This window comes from Diospyros lotus, chromosome 1 (genome assembly GCF_014633365.1).
Source record: "Diospyros lotus cultivar Yz01 chromosome 1, ASM1463336v1, whole genome shotgun sequence".
Taxonomy (NCBI): domain Eukaryota; kingdom Viridiplantae; phylum Streptophyta; class Magnoliopsida; order Ericales; family Ebenaceae; genus Diospyros; species Diospyros lotus.
In genome coordinates, this window is record NC_068338.1 from 32,845,026 (window position 1) to 32,864,531 (window position 19,506).

The 19,506-nt window shown below is 38.9% G+C and overlaps 4 protein-coding genes across 4 annotated transcripts; 1 reads left to right on the forward strand and 3 right to left on the reverse strand.

Moving 5' to 3' along the window:
* Positions 1-340: 340 nt before the first annotated feature.
* Positions 341-1,053, reverse strand: LOC127789834 (uncharacterized). The gene is made up of 2 exons (XM_052318886.1): positions 1,043-1,053; positions 341-911 (listed from the first exon to the last, which is right to left on the reverse strand). The coding sequence occupies exons 1-2, from the start codon at positions 1,051-1,053 to the stop codon at positions 341-343; spliced, it is 582 nt and encodes a 193-aa protein (XP_052174846.1).
* LOC127807763 (uncharacterized) lies at positions 893-1,808 on the reverse strand. Its single transcript, XM_052345827.1, has one exon. It carries the CDS (start codon positions 1,778-1,780, stop codon positions 1,082-1,084), a length of 699 nt encoding a protein of 232 aa, XP_052201787.1. The 5' UTR covers positions 1,781-1,808; the 3' UTR covers positions 893-1,081.
* A 3,249-nt stretch (positions 1,809-5,057) lies between these two features.
* Positions 5,058-7,895, reverse strand: LOC127813273 (WRKY transcription factor WRKY24). Its single transcript, XM_052354168.1, has 5 exons — positions 7,470-7,895; positions 7,164-7,349; positions 6,435-7,072; positions 6,177-6,338; positions 5,058-5,833 (listed from the first exon to the last, which is right to left on the reverse strand). Exons 1-5 carry the CDS (start codon positions 7,827-7,829, stop codon positions 5,383-5,385), a joined length of 1,797 nt encoding a protein of 598 aa, XP_052210128.1. The 5' UTR covers positions 7,830-7,895; the 3' UTR covers positions 5,058-5,382.
* A 9,991-nt stretch (positions 7,896-17,886) lies between these two features.
* Positions 17,887-19,228, forward strand: LOC127796731 (short-chain dehydrogenase reductase 2a-like). The gene is made up of 2 exons (XM_052329078.1): positions 17,887-18,045; positions 18,279-19,228. The coding sequence occupies exons 1-2, from the start codon at positions 17,927-17,929 to the stop codon at positions 19,069-19,071; spliced, it is 912 nt and encodes a 303-aa protein (XP_052185038.1). The 5' UTR covers positions 17,887-17,926; the 3' UTR covers positions 19,072-19,228.
* Positions 19,229-19,506: the final 278 nt, after the last annotated feature.

Here is a 19,506-nt window from a genome sequence, read left to right on the forward strand (position 1 = left end):
CCATAATGTGTAAATATAGGGACATGTCGTTTCAAAGAATAAAATTCATAAGTATACTCCCCTTTTATTAATTTTTATTCCTTACCGTAACTTTACAATTCATTGCTTCCAGAAATTTATTTCTCTCTTATAACTCTCATCCATATCTAAATCAAGACTCCTATTTGTGGGAAAAGGCAAAAAAAAAAAAAAATAAATAAAAATACATGACATAAGATGTAGAAAATTATGCAAGTCTCCATTTATGTTGCAAGAAGCAAATATCAATGGAAGAATTAAAAACTTTATAAAAAAAATAAATAATAATTCGATGGAGTATGGACTGTTACCATTCAGTAATTCACCACCATTGATGCACTAGAACTCCACTTTTTCTGAGGGAAGAGAACAAGTCCAAGCATTGGGTATATGTCTTCTGCCATCTATTGAAATGGCATTCGAGAAATAACTCGTCAATCAAACAAATGGCGTCAGTCTCTACCAACCTAGGAATCAGGTGAAACTCAGCGCCTTCTACACCCATCTTCACCACCACAACATCTCTCATCGAAACTGCATTTTTCAACCAAGCAGCAAAATCAAAGCCTTGAATCTTATGGAAATCACTAACAAAGTTGCTTGATGATTGCACGGTTTGAACCCTACCCATCCCTATACCTTTCTCCTCACTTTTCCTCCTCGGTTCACGGCTGATTTCAAAGAACAGTGTCTCGTTCCTCACCCAAGCTGCGTAAGGCAACACAGTAAGGCTTTTCTTCGTCGCATACTCTTCGTGAAACGCCTTGCCGGCTTCAATTGCGTAGATTTCGAAGTTCTTGTTCTGTTTCGGGTACCGTTTTCTGAACCAACTTCCAATACTCGAACTATAATTCCGTGCTCCGACATCAATGTACACATACCCAGGCTTGAAACTGATATCGACCAAAGAAGGTAAATATGTAATGTTCTTAGCGTTCGTTTTAAATGTGATCCAAGGGTTCAGTGGCTCATTTGGGGCCAATGGTTCTATATTTCGAATCAATTCCCGCTTATATCCTGGAACAGAGCAACCATTATCCCAATTGCGACGCAAAGATTGATTTTAATTTTGATTTTTCTCACCTTGGCCAGGAATTGGATTTTCTTTTATCAGAATAACCTCACGGATCGACGGAAAGGCTAAATCGGGGCCGTTGATGTCCCGCCAACGAATCAATCTACAAGAATTGAACAATTCAAGCAACGAATTGAGACTGTACATGTCCTTAGCCACCGTATGGAGGACGAAGAAACCTCCCGGCTTGAGCGTTCTCGATACTTCGGAGGCGAATTCGGCGGGTTGACTGGACCAATCCAGCCCGTCGACGCCGGAGAAATGAAAACCGAAGGTGTTATCATCAAACGGCTGTCGAACAGCCCGACCGGATATTACCAACGGTGGCGATGGTTTAGCAGAGATACCGATGGAGTCGGCGACTCCGATCTCTTTCAAAGAAGCGACGTCCTGGCCGGTTATGGTTTCGATGCAAAAAGCCTTGGAGCAGAGCGAGAGATAGCCTTCGGTAATCAAATCTTGGAACACCGACGAGTAGTAAGTCCGAAGAGAGCGTAGCAATTCGGCGGCGGATAGAGTGACGGTCTCGGGGACGGAGGAGGAGAAGCAGAATTGGAGGAAGCGGCAAGAGCAGCCGTCGATGGTGGCAGCGTAAGTGAACCGAGCGGCAAATATGAGAACGGCGAATGGGAGCAGCCGTAGCAGAAGATTGCTGAGTAGGTCCGGTTTACGTGGGGTAAGGTCCATGGTGTTACCGAACGCACCCCACCCTAATAATTGGCGCCAAACGCAAGAGACAATTAAAATAACATTTTTCGTAAGGCAATTGTTTTTGCGGGGGTTAATAATAATAAGCGTCGCGGTGGATCGAAGATATTTATATATTTATTTATATTAATTAGAAACGTAATAATATATACATAATAATAATTGGATGACAGGCTGACAGCGCGCGAATGAAATTACAGAAAAGTGAATTTTCTTTTAACAAACAAGATGTTAAGTTTATTAGTAAATATCAGAGGTTAAATTTAAGCCGATCCTGATTCATTTTGGATCACGGTGAGTAAGTTTAAAGTGTCAAAAAGAAAAATACAAAGGCTTCATACGTGAATTAATACCAAGATTTTTTACATGATTTTGCCAGAATGATGCCTATTCCACGACTGCACTCTAATTATTTTCTTAAAATGACAGTATCTGATTATTCTCTCTCTATTCCCTTATGATATCTCTGATTCTTAATTATACTGAGGGGTCTTTATAATTTAGATAATATATAAAAATACAATAATTACATAATGGGGGACAAATAGCCCTTATCGTCTATACAAAACTGGGAGTGAGATCCTCATTATGAGGGGCATGAGTTGTTGCAGATAAAGTGAATAGTCTCTACTTCTGACTTCTCAGCAGCTTTACCACTTATACGAGATGGCGATTTTAGGCCAACGACCTGGACGGTCCAGCGAACTGAGATTTTTGCTGAAAGCTCATTAGACGATCGTTGAAAGCTCGTTAGGAGCTTTATCGGGAGCTCGCGGAATGCTTACTTTATGAGTTTTGAATTTCGACAATTCATGGGCTTTTTTGACGAAGTTGCTTGCGCTATTTTGGTTTTTGGGTGATTGGGCCGGCCATTGGATTGGGATTGACCCATAAAGAGTGATACGGGAATAACGTGTAACAATAAACAAACAATTTTATTCAGAGAAAAAGATGCTAATGAGATGTCCCAAGGGTATAGTTGGTGGCAAAAGAGGGGGTTGTAAAGTCATGTTAAAAATTGTCATTGTGAGATTAATTTTTAGAATATTTTTTTGAGAGTGATTTTTGATAAGTGAGGGTGAACATAACTTAAAAAATAGAAAAAGATCTTAATCACTTAACTTTGGGATGAGTTTAAGGGTGCGTGAGAGATACTGCGTAACCTAAAAAAAAAAAATGCCAATGAGATTATTGAGAGGAGGGGGGCCAGTACCCAATAGGTAGGTGGGGCCATCAGCTAGCAGTTGGGTTTGTAAATGTGTCGTGTTGGGCACGTTAAAACAAGTAAGTCTAAGCAATCTTTTTGTCTTTTTGGTCTTTCATTTTAATTTCTGGAACTGGAAGGACAAGAGGGCAGACGAATTGACCGAACAGCCCCCACGCCCAGGCCCACGGCCACGCCCAGAGGAAGCTGTCCCTAGAGACGTAAAACTGGAGCAGAAGCAACCAACAACACATCTCTCTCTCTCTCTCTCCCTCAATAATGAAGATATGAATCTATTATTATTATTAATGTGTCGATTCGGGTCGAGTCGAGCTGCAAGCCTCCAACCAACCTCTCCAAAACTCTGTTTATTGTCTTGTGGCATTAAAGTCATGAGTTGACATTGACCAACGTATGCGCCAAGTTACTCCATCCGTCTCCATCCGATTTGGTGTTTCTCAGCCACAAATCTTTGACTCGTTCAATGCTTTTGCTCCTCCCTCTAAGGGCAACTCAGATGGGGTAGTGCAATCGGAGGGTTAACCCCATTATTGTCAAAATGACATCTTAAATTAAAAATTTTCTATTCTAATGGGAGTGGTAAATGGGATTGTAAAATGATAATAATTTTTTTGTGATGTCATTTTTTTAACTTTTGAAGAGAGAAAAAAAGAAGGCGTATCATTTTTAACGATAAAATTTAATAGTTATATTTTAATTTCTATAAATACATATATTATTTAAAACAAGAGCTTATAGGCGAGGTAAATGACGAAGTGAGAGAGAGCTAGAAAAATAGCGATCGCCCAGCGAGAAATGAAGGGACGAGCTGGCAAGTGATGGAGCAAGAAAGTCAAGAGACAGCAAACGAGAGCAAGGCGAGACGAGACGAGTGACTGAGGGAAGAACCAACAAGGGCGTGGCGACGACCTGTGAGGGCGAGGCGACGACCAATGAGGTCGAGCCGCGAGTAAAGACTGACCAAGGGCGAGGGGCGATGAGCCGTCATGGGGAAGGAAAATATAGAAAAAGACAGGCGTAGAAAGGAAAAGGAAAGGGGAAAAAGGCTAGAGTATATATATATATATAATTGATTTTAATTTAAAATAAATATTTTAATTTTAGTTAATTGTTATAATTTAAATGTTTTTATTTCAATTTTTGAAATTTAATTTGAATTTTCTAGTTTGATTTAATAAAAAATATTAAAATAACACCCCTATTTTGACACCTACCAATAAAACATATTTATAATTTAGAGGTATCATAATATTGTTTAAAATTATAAATGAATAATTTAGCACTTCAAAATGACACTTCCCTTGAGTCCCTCTGATCATATCTAGGAGCTGTCGATTGCATTCTGGCTGTTGCCCTGCCTTGCCACACTTCCAATTTTTTTTATTATAAGCCTACTCTTATTTTGAGTTCATACTCATACAGGATGGATGGATAGATGATCAGTTTCGTTGTTTTGAGTATTATGTTTATTTCACTTCACTTAAATGGTTTGAGGAAATAAAATGTTTTGGACTCAATTATGGATATGGAAGATTGCAGAGTTGTGATTTGTTTCTCTTTGGCCTTCTTTTGTTTGTGGGCATTGGGCAACGAACTCAGAGATCCTTGGTGGTTAGAAGGGTAAGTACCCATAATATTTGATTTTCATTATTTTTTAATTAAATCTTGTTTCTATTAAAAGTATTTGTGTTATCCCACCTTGTTAAAATTTTGTTAATACATATAGTCAAAGTACAATCCAGTCCAAAAAAAAAAAAGAGGAGCTGTACCGTCGTCGCATTCCCAAATCAAACCCAAAACTACATTCACAAACCAACCCCACTTAAACTGTTAGATCTTGCTGTCTAAGATGAGCTCTCATTCAAGTAGCTACCCTTTTGTTTTGGCTAAACAGATGAATCAAGAATGGAAGTGAGGAGAGTTCTAAGCAAATAGATGAATCAAGCCAACCGTGATCCTTTTTTGACAACCCGCAAAATTATCTAACTTGATCAAAATTCTCTTTAACTTGATTATTGGATCATCTACCGATTAAAACAAGAAGAAAAACACCACTATATTTTGGTTAGCACAATGAATTGAGGCTGTACATACATACACTTCTGACGCCAACAATGGCCTCAAAACCAATCGGGGAAAAAAAAAAACTAAGTTGAGGAGCAACTTGTACATCATATTCATTTGAATGTACAAAACCAAATCCCAGTAGAAAAAATATACAACACAACAAAATCAAATGACAAATAAACAAATGAATCTGACCATCTTGAATTCTTATTGTACTAGTAAAAGTATCTATAATCCATTCTTTGCCTAAACTTAAATAAAACCAACCTTTGGAAATCTCAAGAAAACTTCAGCACAGCAACGATTCAAGGAACATGTCATCCCTGGGCTCTTCCTTGGCCCTGGAGAAGACATTGTTGTCTGGGACCTGGGGCTGGTTCAAATAAGAGCCCATCGGGTTCCCAAATCCGGCGAACCCAAAACTCCCAGGACTCTGCAACATCTCTAGCGTGAAGGGTGCTTGGCCCTCAGCTTGCAGCCTTGAGCTGCGAATTGGGTTGGCCATGGCGTTAGTGGTGGGGTGCTGGGAGATTGTGGAAGGCCTGAAGGCCATGACTGCATTGCCGTTGGTGTTGGTGGGCAAAGGCCTATTCAGGGAGTGGCTGCCGCTGCCCCGGGCAACTGGAACATCGTGGTTGTGCTTGCCCTCGTACGTTGTGATCACCGCTCTTTGGTCGTGTGATGCGCGCTCGACGTGTTTCCTTACCGGGCATCCCGGGTTTGTGCACTTATAGTAGCTCCTGCAAGTTCAAAATGCCCTCAGTTTTATGAAACCTTATTATACACACAAGTACGAAACAAATTCCTTAGGTGCACATATAAAAACAATTGTTATTTTTGCCACACCAAGAACATAATAGGCCGTTGCCATAGGATTCTATAATTGAGCAGGAATGTGGCGGTAAAGGGCAGACAGGCCAAGGCCGGTGGTAATCAAGGAAACAGGGATTTAATCATTGAAGGTCTAGTTTACAATTGAAGGATGAAGAATCGTAAGATTGTTTAGGCATATATATGTAGAACTTTGATCAAGATTAGGGAGAAATAGGAGAAGTGGAAACAGAGAGAAAGGTTCATATTTACCTTGGATTAGGATTCCCCTTGACCACCTTCTGCCCATATTTCCTCCACCTATAGCCATCATCAAGGATATCGATGTCACTTGTAGTTTGGACTACAACTCTAGGTTCTCTCACTGTTCTACTCCCTGCGGCTGACATGCCCTCACTTTCAGCCTCTATCTTCCTGGAAAATTTCAAAGCAAAAAACTCAAATAAGATCCCCACAACTAATAGGAAAATTCAGTCTTTTATTTCTTTTGAAATTATGGATTAGACTTACCATCTTTTGGCATCAGGCTCATCTTCATCTATCTCATCCCCTCCTGATTTACTCCTCTGCGAGCTTCGATCAAAATCATCATCCCCGATCGAGATCGAAGAATTCTCCGGCGTCGCAACCGAGTCCATCGGCCCAGTGCCATGCGAGGCATACGACTGATCTGGGAACTCGTTGGTGGGAGGATTGTAGGGTTGTACTGCTTGACAAGAAGCTGGGTTTGCCGATGATCTCCTAGTAGACTGAGGCTTCGGATGGTTATGAGTACCCTTGTAAACGATCTCGGTGATCTGCCCATCTAAAGACCTCTCAACCTTCTTCTTGGTTGGGCAATTGGGGTAAGTACACTTGTAATAGCTTCGCGGATTTTCGCTCCCTTTCACTTGCTTCTGCCCATACTTTCTCCAGTTGTATCCATCTTCGGATTTTCTCTGCTCCCTTATCGACTGCGATGAATTGTTATAACGATTATAACTGGATTGAAAGCCGGCGCCGGCGCCGGGGCGAGAGTCGGTCTGAATTGAGGAAATATCAGGGGACAAGCTCTGCAGAGAAGCAAATTCAGATTTCACCAGGCTCTTATCTGAAGATGGATTATTATCTTGCTTGATGGCTTCTTGAAAATCCCATCCTTGGTTTTCCTGGAATTTTTTGAACAAGTTGAGATAGTTTCAGATAAAATAGGGAGAGAATTGGGCATGAATCAAGTAAAGGTTGTTATATAGAACTTACAGTTGGAAGTTCAGATTGAAAGGTTGTCGTGGATGAAGTTGGACGCCTTGTTTGGGGCTGGAAAGAGAAGTCGGAGCTGTTCTTTGGTTCCCGCTTGATGCCCTGGTGGTAGTCGTTGGAAACAGAGCTGTTTTTCCAATTGAAGGCCTGAGTTGGGAAAGTCCCGGTTGTAGGAGACGGAAGAATCTGCATAAATCAATCAGTCAAACGTACGTTAAGAACTCTGAACTGAACTTTATGTTTCCATAGGAACCAAACAGAAAGCCAAAAACGAAAAGAGAAAGAGAAAGGATGGAATATAATTACATTGGAAGTGGAGAGGAGCACGGGGGAGTCGAGGAGGTCGGCGGGGCTGAGGCCTGGAGGGATGGAGAAGTAAGAAGAGGGGGAGAAAGCGGGAGGGGAGATGGGGAGGGAAGGCGGCGGAATGGACTTAAACTTGGGGACGCCGGAGCCGGTTCTCTCGGCGACACGATCGGAGAGGCCACTGCTGACAGTGGGAGCGGGGGCGGAGGAGGGGTAGTCATGGTTGAAGAGGTCGGAGAACGAGGAGGACATGAAGGGGTTGGAGAAAGAGAAGGTGGTGGAGGAGGAGGAGGAGGAGGAGGCGGGTGGCTTGGGGAAGGAGGTAGCCGAGGTGTCTAAGCTCCCGGAAGGAGAGGCCATTAATTAGATTGAGAGGAGAGAGAGAGAGAGATCCGATGGGTGGAGAGAGAGAGTTGTTATAAATGGAGGTGGCAAGTCTATAGAGAGAGAGAGAGAGAGAGAGAGAGGAGGAGGAGGAAGTGAAAACGAACACGCATAGGATAATCGGTTTTATTTTTTATTATTATTTTATTTTTTAAATTGGGGAATGGGGGTGTTGGCAATCTTGATCTCTTGTTGCAGAGGGAGGAGGCATCTTCTGAGAAAGCTCGGGTGATATTTGACCTTGGAAAATAATAATATGAAGGCAGAGAGAGAGAGAGAGAGAGAGAGAGAGAGAAGGGGGGGGGGGGGGGGGGGTTGGTCAAAGCTCGTGTTTTTGACTGGCTGCCATGAATGACAGAAGGAGGCGGCCGCCTTGCGTGTGTGTCTACGTGTGCAGAGCAAGACTGAGAGAGACATGTGGTGAATGGAAATTACCGCGTACGCGCTGTCTCGCTCGATCTCCCGGGTCGGGGTCGGGTTCGGGTGGGCTCTTTTTATAATTTCCTAATATATATAGTTTTTATATTCTGTACATCAAATGTGATAAAAGGTACATATATATGGTAATAATGGGTCGTTAAGTCAGCTATTTATTTATTTGATTTATAATAAATATATCGTATTTTAAAATATTTTATTAATCAATAATAATAATAATAATAATAATATATCATTATCTTTTAGTGGCATACCACTTCTGACTTCCCCCATACATATAGATTTTAGGATGGATGGGAAAGCTCCTGGCTTTTGCCACGGCCAATTGCTGCCCCGCAAAACGACAGGCTTTGATTTCTGTAAACGTGTCATCTCTTCTCTGGCGGATGGGATTTATATCAACGGCTCTCCATTTCCTTGGTTCGTCTTCTAGAACCCTCACTTACCCTGTTATGTTATGTTCACCCAGTTAAGTTACAAATCACTAATCATGTGAAACTAATATTAAATTAGAAACTAAATAATTTCCTTCTTAGCCCCCCCAACATCTGAAAATTACAGAAATCAAATATATCTATTACATTTTATTGATGAGTTAAACTAAATGATTTTATTTGCAACTGACTCTGTGCGTTCTCACTGGTCTGGCATTCGCGCGTGTTAGTGTGAATAAGACTTTTGTGCTTGCATTAACGAATGTATCTAAATTTAAGTTAGAGAGGCAGCCGCCTGCCTAATTAATTTGTCTGCACATTTCCTCCCAAATCTGGAGCCGCCCGCCAACAAAGTTGGATATTGCTTGCAATTTTAATTGATTTATTAAATGTTAAATTTAACTAATTAAAATACTTAACACTTCATATTAATGTTTTATATATTTATATCTATATTTATATGACATACAACACAAGATATCAACTTATTCAGATAATATTCATGTGATTTCAAGTAGAATTGTCAACAAAAAAACCGAAGCAAGGGTGTTTTGGTTGGTCCTCTAGAGTTGTCGGATTCTCTGTTCATTTCTTTATATCGGAATCATTAATTATGAAATCGCAAATTAATAATATATTATGAGATAGTCATGCAAGAGAGCGATGAAATAATTGGCAGGCGTTGTTCATTAGCCAGCCAGCCAGCCAGCCACAAGGGCCAATCACCAATAGAAAGATTAACGTTACAAATCAGAATTTGATGCGCATTTCATGATGCACATGATATGCGTGGCCCTTGCAACTTTTCAATGGAAGATCGTCCCTTATTCCAGAGGACTTGGTGTAGAATGGAACCATATAAGTCTTAAGGATAGAACCAAGTTGTCTTTATTAGTGAAGGATTAATTAATTAGGCTGACAATAATAATAACAGAAGGCGAGGTTGTCTTTATTAGTGGAGACAATTAATTAATTAATTAATTAAGCTGGTTGATCAATGAGCTTTCTAGCCTTCATCACAAACAATCTGTCAGAAAGGGGTCTTTGAACCTAGCCACACAAAAAGAAAGAAATAAAGAAAGAAAAGGGTCTTTGCCTAATTTGAGGAAAAAAAATGTGAGCACACATTCATTCATCAGTTGAGAATGGAGTGGTCAACACAACCTAATGAAAACTTCATTCAGAAATATATAGAAAATAAGCAAGAACTCAGACTGGGAACAAGTGAAGCGATGGTGATGGCAAATCATATTGGTCAGTTACATAATAGTGGAACATAAAAAATTGCGGTAACTTCAGCATAGTTTTAATGCCAAACATCTTGTTGGGTTGTTAAAAAGAGAAAAAAAAGAAGAAGAAGAAAACAAAAAGGTTTGGAAAATATTGAAGGAAGATGAACAAGGTTTGACTGAAAGGGGCTTCCCCTCCAACTCCAAGGGACTCAAATTAAAATACCCCAAGGAGTCAAGTTCCAACTTTGAATAGACCGACCGGCAACGCTAATCACATGACCTTGGATTTGGGAGAGGAAGAAGAGGCTGAGGCAGTCAGCCTCCAAACCATTGATACATACATTGTGTAGTAAAAAGTGCAGGCACATTGAATCATTGATTCGGAAATTAAAGCATCTACCTACTACAACCTTGTCAGCTCTATATGTAGTCCAAGCCAACAACACCTATATCCAGGACAAACACATGACTGAGCAGCGGACAAAAATGAGAAGATCTAGAATAACGAGATGTTGAAGTGCAAATTAATAATCAATAGTTTCTCTCACCTTGCCATGGCCATTCGCCTCCCTTACTCTCCATCTCTGGCACTTGGGGGGAACCGGCAAGTTCATCTTCCAAAACGCGGATTCCACCCCCTTCCAAGCTCTATGTCAGTACCTTCAGAATCCGAGGCCTGGAACTTCAAACTGAAGCTACTCTCTTATTGTGCATGTTCAGAATACCCTTGCATCATCAATTCAACACGTGCAATTCCATCATGAGAAGTGATACTTTACAAACAGAACGCGATTGATACAGAACGAGGTGCTTAATTAATTGTTCTTCCGCTGAGATCCACGAGCTTCCGTCTCATCAAGTGGAGAGTCAGGCATGATGGCTTGAACAATATTATTATGACAGTCTTCCTTCAGCGATAATTCAGATTTACGACATGCTCCCAACAAACTCCAACGACAGATACTCTTCAAAAAATTGAAAAGAGATTTAATAAATTGCAGAAACTTTTTATAAATACCGTTTTTCATGGCATAATAAAATATAAACAAAAATATAAAAGACATAATTTTAACATGAAAAACTCTCTAATATTGAGGAAAAAAATCACGAGACAAATTCTAAGAAATATTTCACTATAATAAATATAATTATAAATATCTCCACACACTCTATTTTCTTTTAAGTGATACAAAAAATATAATAATATTCTCAAAGACTCTCATTTTGAAGCCTCTAATTTTCTTGCCTCCCATCTACATTGAAACTTGTTCTTGTTTATTGGATCCTCAAATTTAGATGCCTCAACCTTTCGAAAATGGGGGATATTTATACTTGAAGTTTACCCCCCAAAGAGCAATTGGTGGCTACCTAATTTAGACACAATTAGGTTAGAATCCAACAATTCTCTCATTTCAACCTATGCGTAAGGAGAATAATGATGGAAAAATTAAACGGAGTCCATGTCTGCCAACCCGACACTTAGTTGAAGCTTCTCTCGAGCTACAACTTTTGTCATCATGTCAGCAGGGTTTTTTTCAATATGGATATTTTCTAATATGAATTGATGTTTCTCAACTGCTAACCATAGTCAATGGTATCTTACATCAATGTGCTTTATGCATAAGTGATATATAGCGTTCTTACTCAAATCTAAAGCACTCTGACTGTCACAGTAAATTACAGTATTTCCTAGCTTCATTCCCAATTGTTGAAGAAATTTTGTCAACCAAAGCATTTCTTTTCCTACTTCGATCATGGCAACGTATTCTGTATTTGTTGTAGATAAGGCAACACATTTTTGCAATTTACTTCTCTTGCAAAAGTGAATAAGAATCCTAAAGTAGATTTCCTACTGTTCAGATCACCTACCATATTTGCATTTGTTTATCCCTTCAAAATTAGTTCAAACCCTTCAAAACACAAGCACATTTTTGTACTACCTCTAAGATATCTTAAGATCCACTTCACAACTTCCCAATGGTCTGTACTTGGGTTGGAAATAAACCTGTTGACTACTCCTACCACGTGAGCAATATCCAGATGGGTACTGACCATAGCGTACATCAAATTTTCGATTGTAGAGGAATAAGAAATCTTATCCACGTCTTCATTTTCTTCTTGATTGGTGGGACAACTCTTTCTACCGAGTTTAAATTGACTGACCAATTGTGTGCTAAATGGTTTAGCACTATGCATGTTAAATCTTTTTAGAACCTGCTCCACATATTTTTCATGTGACAACCATAGCTTTTTAGTTTTTCAGTCTCGTAAAATTTGCATTCCCAGAATTTTCCTTGCAAGTCCTAGATCTTTCATGTCAAACACTTTTGACAACTAATTTTTCAGATTGCTAATTATCTCCCTGTCCTGCCCCACTATCAACATATCATCTACAGATAGTAGAAGGATAATGAATTTTTCACCTAAAAAACTTTTAAAATACACACAGTGATTTCTGTCAGTTCTGGTATATCTATGACCCATCATGAAAGAGTTAAACTTCTTATACCATTGTCTCGGAGCTTGCTTCAGTCTATACAAGCTCTTCTTCAATTTGAAAATCATGTGATCCCTCCCTTTCTTTTCAAATCATTCTAGTTGAACTATGTAGATTTCTTCCTCCAAATCACTATGGAGAAATGCAGTCTTCACATCAAATTGCTCAAGTTCTAGATCCAAGCTAGTTGTCAGATCTAGTACTGTTCTAATAGAGTTGATTTTGCCAACCGAAGAGAAAATCTCATCAAAATCGATCCCTTGCTTTTGTCCAAAACCTTTCATGACTAAGAGAGCTTTAAACTTAACTAGCTTGTTACAATCTTTCTTAAGCTTGAACGCCTATTTGTTCTTTAAGGCTTTTTTGCCTTCTAGAAGTTCCACAAGCTCATAAGTATTATTTTTCTATAGAGAATCCATCTCGTCCTGCATGGCTCTCATCCATTGGGTTCTATCTTTATGAGTTTGAACTTCATCAAATCTCTTTGGCTCCCCCTTATCAGTAAGAAGAATGTACTCTAAACTAGAGTACCTAGAAGAAGGTCGTCGCTCTCTCTCTAATCTTTTGAGCGATGGTGGAAGGGGTTGTTCCCCTTGCTCAACAACCTTATCATCATTTCCTACATCATCAATAGGATCATCATCTGTCCTTAGCTGGGCATCTGTCTGATTATCACCCTAAGTATCATTGTCAAATTAAATGGATTAGGCAAGTTCACCATAGGAACTAAATTTAGATCAATCACGCTTTCACTGCCACTAGACACTTTCTTCTCAGCTTTTTCAATATCATTAATGGTTTAATCTTTAATGAATACTACATCGCAGCTTCGAATGAGTTTCTTCTCAATCGAGTCATACAATCTGTAGCCAAATTTATCAAGACCATAACCGTTAAATATGCACTGTCATGTCTTAGCATCAAGCTTTGACCTCTCATCATTCGGAATGTAAACAAACGCCTTACATCCAAAAACTCGTAGATGATTGTAAGAGACTTCTCTGCCATACCAAACTTTGTTCGGGACATTACCATTCAGAGCAACTGCTAGAGATAGGTTGATAACATGTATTGTTGTGAGCAAAGCCTCCCCTTAAAAAGATTTTGACAATTTTGCTTCTGAAAGCAAACATCTAAACATTAAGCACTTGATCTTTGGTATTCAAAACATATGCCCAAAGTTTTTTTGAATGATCATCAATAAACATCACAAAATAAATTCCACCACTAAAGGATTTTACCTTTAAGGGACCACAAACATCGAAATGCACCAACTCTAACAAATTCGATTGCCTTGAAGGAGAGTGACACTTGAAAGCAACTATGTTTTGCTTCCCAACCATGCAATGCACACAAATCTTTAAACTTGTTCTCTTTACACCTGAGAGCAGATTCTTCTTGGCCAAACAGTTTAGTCCATTCTCACTCATGTGGCTAAGTCTCTTGTGCCACATCTCGACTGTTGCTGGTAGCTTGTGTCATATACAAACTATGACTCTTCTTTTCTCAGGCCACAACCGATGAACCTTTAGTAAGTTTCCACTGTCCATTATCAAAGGTGTTGCAATAGCCTTTATCATCAAGCATTCTCACTGAGATTAAATTAAAGTGAATATCAGGCACATGCCTAACATCCTTGAGAATCAGTTGTGCTCTTTTATTGGTCTTCAAGTGGATATCTCATAATCCAACAACCCTTGAAATATTCTTATTACCCATCTTTATCACCCCAAAATTATCAGGCGTATAAGATGAAAAGAGTTCCTTCTTTGATGTAACATGTAAGGCAACTCCACTATAAATGACCCAGTTTGTCTCTTGACAGACAAAATTAATTACCTCCTCATTACAAATGATGACAAGATCAGTAACATCAAATATATCATTGTGGTCACAATCTTTCTTTTCTTTTTTTAATATTGTCCTTTTTCATGTCTTTCTTGAACTGGAAACACTTTTTTTTTAATGTGTCCCAGTTTGCCACAATAGTGACACTCTACATTTTTGTAATTAGGCCTTGACCTGCTTCGGCTTTTACCTTTACCTTTTGGACCTCTGCTTTTACTTCTCCCTCTATTTTTGGTGATAAAAACGTCGAATATTGAAGACGAAACTTGAGATCTTCTCCTCATCTCTTTGTTCAAACTAACACCCTTAACAAGTTGCATCATCACTACACCATTATGATCGAAGTTACAAAAAGACATTTTGAATATCTCCCAAGAGTTTGGTAAAGTACCGAGCAACCATAAAACTTGAATCTCATCATCAAACTTTGCACCCATAGAAGACAATTGTTGCAAAACTTCTTGAAAATCACTCAAGTAATTATAATGTAAATTCATCATCTTCTTAATCAAGAAAAGCTTATTGTTACCGATTTTTTGAGCACATAGAGATTCAAGTTTCTCCTACAATGATTTGGCATGCGTCTCATCACAAATATGATTGAGTATGTTGTCATCTACCTATTGTCGAATAAAACCACATACTTGGGCATGTTTGAATTCCAACTCTTCATCGATTTTCGATTTGGGCTTTTGTGTTACAAATATTGGTAGATGCCAACTTTTCACATAAATGAGATTTTTCATTTTTCCCCTCTATACATGATAGTTGGTTTCGTTCAAACTAATCATTTTGCTTGTACTAGCCTCCATCAAATTTGAACCAGGTTTTAACTATTCACTATTAACAGTAACTGTATACCGGAATAATATATGTATGTGAATAGTATACCAAGTAAGTTCCCGGAAAGAGAAGTGGGTCACAAATGGACACAATTAAATTCCAAATCTTTTCTTAGCAAGAACTTTTTTTAGACATCCACTTCCACACACCACACTTAAATCCAGTAATCGGATGTACAAGAAAGATGCTTTTAACCAAGACAATTCTTTTCTGATATTCAAGATCAAACAATGTTGCAACTAGAGCATACTGAGAATTTTCTGAAAAGAATGACATTTTTGTAACCAAGAGCTTGATACCACTTGGTGGGAAAATTAGACAGAGAATTGATAAACTGGAAAAACTTCTCAGAATCACCTTTTCTCACCACGTAATAGAATACAAGTAGAAATACAAGGGACATAATTTTAATGTAGAAAACCTTCTAATATTGAGGGAAAAACTACGAGGCAAGCTTCAAAAAATATTCTATTATAATAAGGATAATTACAAATATTTTCATACACTTTGTTCTCTTTCAAGTGATATAAAAATATAATGGCACACTCTCAAAGACGCTCACTTTGAAGCCTTTGGCTTTCTACAAATCTAATCGAAAACTAGATGATAAACACATGCAAAATTTACAACTTTACTTGATTTCAATAATGTCTTAACCAATTCTAGGCAGAATATCCCCCCGAGAGAGAGAGAGAGAAGGGGGGGGGGGGGGGGGGAATCTGAACCCCATCACAAAGGCCCATCTATTACTCATGGGTTGGCCCAGTTATGTTGCAAAAAGGCCTGGCTTTCTTTTCATTCACCCATTGTTAATTGAAAATTTTTTATTGCAAATGTTCCAAAATCAGATGATATAACAATTCAATTCATCAAAAACTCTAGCTAGGTACCCTATGATAATTTTAGTCATCGCTCGCATGTGTGGTATAGAATTTTATTTTAAAGGGTTTTACTAAATGCACCCATTCCAGCAAAATCCTTGTCGACATTAAGAATCAGTCGATCGTGATTTGTTTGCCTGCACTGAGAAAATAAACATGATTTCAAGGAAAAAGAACAGAAGAGAAAGTACGCAAGAAAGTTTTTTACGTGGTTAGCTTGAACAATGCTTAGTCCATGACTGTTCTTTTGATTATTTCGGCAAAGTAACAGTATATTATTGCTTTCCCTCATATAATGATTTTCGACCCTTATTTATAGTATGGGGTATTTACAATTTGAATGAAATCCAAAATGGAAGGATAATATCATGGATATAATATTTCCTTCTCAGCTTCACCTAATCAGGAACGAATTCCGCATTTGCAGAGAACCAATTTGTCTTATATTAGGGAGGTTGACTTATTCTCTAACCATTTTCGATAAATTCGTTATCTCTTCATGATGTGAGTTGAATAACTTGGTGACGTGTTTTGCAACTTAAGATATTTTGTAATTTGAACTCAATTGAAGTGACTTGCGACCTTGCCCTGGCGTTCTCAACTTGGGGCATAGTGGCTTCGAAGAATTTGGCTGATCCATTGAATCGTTTTCAGCCCATAAAGTGTGGTATAAAGAATACCCCTAACAATCCTATTTAAAATATTTAAATAATAATATTTTATCTAAATAATCTAAACAAATAATAACGTAATTGAATAATAATTAATTTAATACCCACGGACAAAAACCATAAAGTTAGAAGTGAAATTCATATTAACGTCAATGAAGTCTTGATTTTTTGGCATAACAGAGAGATTCAGAATCTTTAGATCCCATACAGTTTATTAGAGGGATATACATCTTCCCAAAATTAACGAATGTTGAAATTCATTAATTGATTTGGAGAAGCAAGAAACTACTACACATATACCAACAAGTAACATCGATATATATATATATATATTTGTTTTTGTGTGTGAATATTCCTAGATATATACTTCATCCTCATTAATACAAGAAGGTGGGGTGTCTGTTGCTTGGTTGCGTGCGCCGGCTAAACGTACGTACATTACTATTAATTGCTGCTGCTAGCTAGAAATTGCTGATATATATATATATATATATATATGGATTAGGAAGAAAAAAGATCTCATCAGACATCAGTTTTTCTCTTTCCTCTTTTGGGTGTCCATCTAGAAGGCATATAGCAAAAAGAATTGAGAAACCATCTAGGATTGATATATGATGTACGATGCATGGAGGGTGAGCTCATCGGATATATTCACAAAGTGTAAAGCTCGCAGAAAAAGTACACTTTGTTACGTATATCCGTTGGCATGGATGATGATGAGAGATTCAGAATCCTATAAGTCAATTCCATTTCCCATGTATATATGTGTGTGTCTGTGTGTTCTCAGCTTCAATTCCTTTATTTCTGGTCTGTTCCATCTTCTTCTTCTTTGATACGCATGAGAAGCGATCAAGGCAGGTGACATCAAGTGAACAAATAGTCAATGGCTTCTTATAAAGATGCAGCTACTCTTCGTGACAAATGATGGAATTAATTAATTACTACCTGACTTCACAAAAGATTTAGAGTTATTCTTTTAGATAGATAGAGATCATAAAGATGTGCTTGAGGGGCAAGCGAGCTTTAGGGTAAGGGACATTACTAAGCAATTAATAAGTTCCCCTTCCACTGAAAATTAAATAAAGCAAGCACTGCCCTATACGCAAGTTACCACTTTTTCTCATCTCTACCTCTAAGGTATATATGTATTATTATATAAAGCCAGCCCTCTCTTTCATTCTCACCACATCCTCCCTCGTTCTCTCTCTCTCTCTCTCTCTGAATTATTAATGCCGATAACAATGCCAGTTGCTCAATTGATGGCCGAGACAACCCTCCACCGAGTTCATGTCAAGATGAGCAGGCCGCCGGAAAACACCTCTCCCACACCCACTACTCTTAATAAAAGGCAGGTGGAAAGTTTTAATGCATTAATGTGCGTGGATGCATGCCCAATCCACCATTTCTTTGTCTTTTTATTGTTGTTGTTTATATGGCAGTCTACTCGTTCAAACTACTAATGATAGATAGTTCCAACACGAATTGTGTTAAGATTGCTGTCGCTATAATAACATATCAATGCTAATCTATATATGGTATCTATTTTTCATTGAGAAACCTTCTTCACCTTCTTCCATATAGGCTGGACGGAAAAGTTGCAATAGTAACTGGCGGCGCTAGAGGAATCGGGGAGGCGACAGTGAGGCTAATTGTCAAACACGGCGCCAAAGTAATTGTCGCCGACATTGACGATGCCACCGGCACTCGTTTGGCCGACTCACTGTCTCCCTCAGCCACCTATTTTCACTGCGACGTAAGCTGCGAACAAGACATCGAAACCCTAATCAATTCAACGGTCTCCCTCTACGGCAAACTTGACGTCCTCTTCAACAATGCCGGGATTCTCGGAAACCAAGCCAACAAAAAGAGCATCATCAACTTCGATCCCGACGAGTTCGACGGCATCATGGGCGTCAACGTAAAAGGCGCCGCCCTCGGAATGAAGCACGCGGCCCGAGCAATGGTGCCGAGAAGAAGCGGGTGCATAATTTCTACGGCGAGCGTGGCCGGCGTGATGGGAGGGCTCGGCCCGCACGCCTACACGGCGTCGAAGCACGCCATTGTGGGGCTGACGAAGAACGCGGCTTGCGAGCTGGGCAAGTATGGGATTAGGGTTAACTGCATCTCCCCGTTTGGGGTGGCCACCAGCATGCTTGTTGACGCGTGGAGGAGCGGGGAGGAAGTGGAAGAAGAGGTGGAGAAGGTGGAGGAAATGGTGAGGGGTTTGGCAAACTTGAAGGAAGAAACCCTAAGGGCTGAAGATGTGGCTGAGGCTGCTCTGTATCTCGCCAGTGGGGAGGCCAAGTATGTGAGTGGCCATAATCTTGTGGTTGATGGTGGCTTTACTACTTCCAATAATTGTGTGGGATTGTAAGTAAAAATATCTCTTTTTTTTCTTTTGTGTGGAGATTTGATTTGTATTTGATTATGTAAGTAAAGGTATTGATTATGTAATAATGCATTTTACGTAAATATTATATAGGACAATGTAATTTATTAATGACAAACACATTAAATAGAAAAATAGTTAACAAAGCAGTTCGTTTAAGCACTGGCTGGTTGTGACATTGGTGGGTGGTTGGCACTGACTGACATTGCCAGCCACGTACATTTTCTGTAAGTCAACAAAATTATATTATTTTGTCAAACCTCTAAATTAGTCAATATAATTTACCCAATATTTTAAATACCATAACCATATACTAAGTTTTGATCTCACACTGAAGAACTTTATTAGACATTTAAATAATAAAAAAAAAACATACAATTATTAACTACTGAACCGCAGGGATGATCCATATTTAGTTCA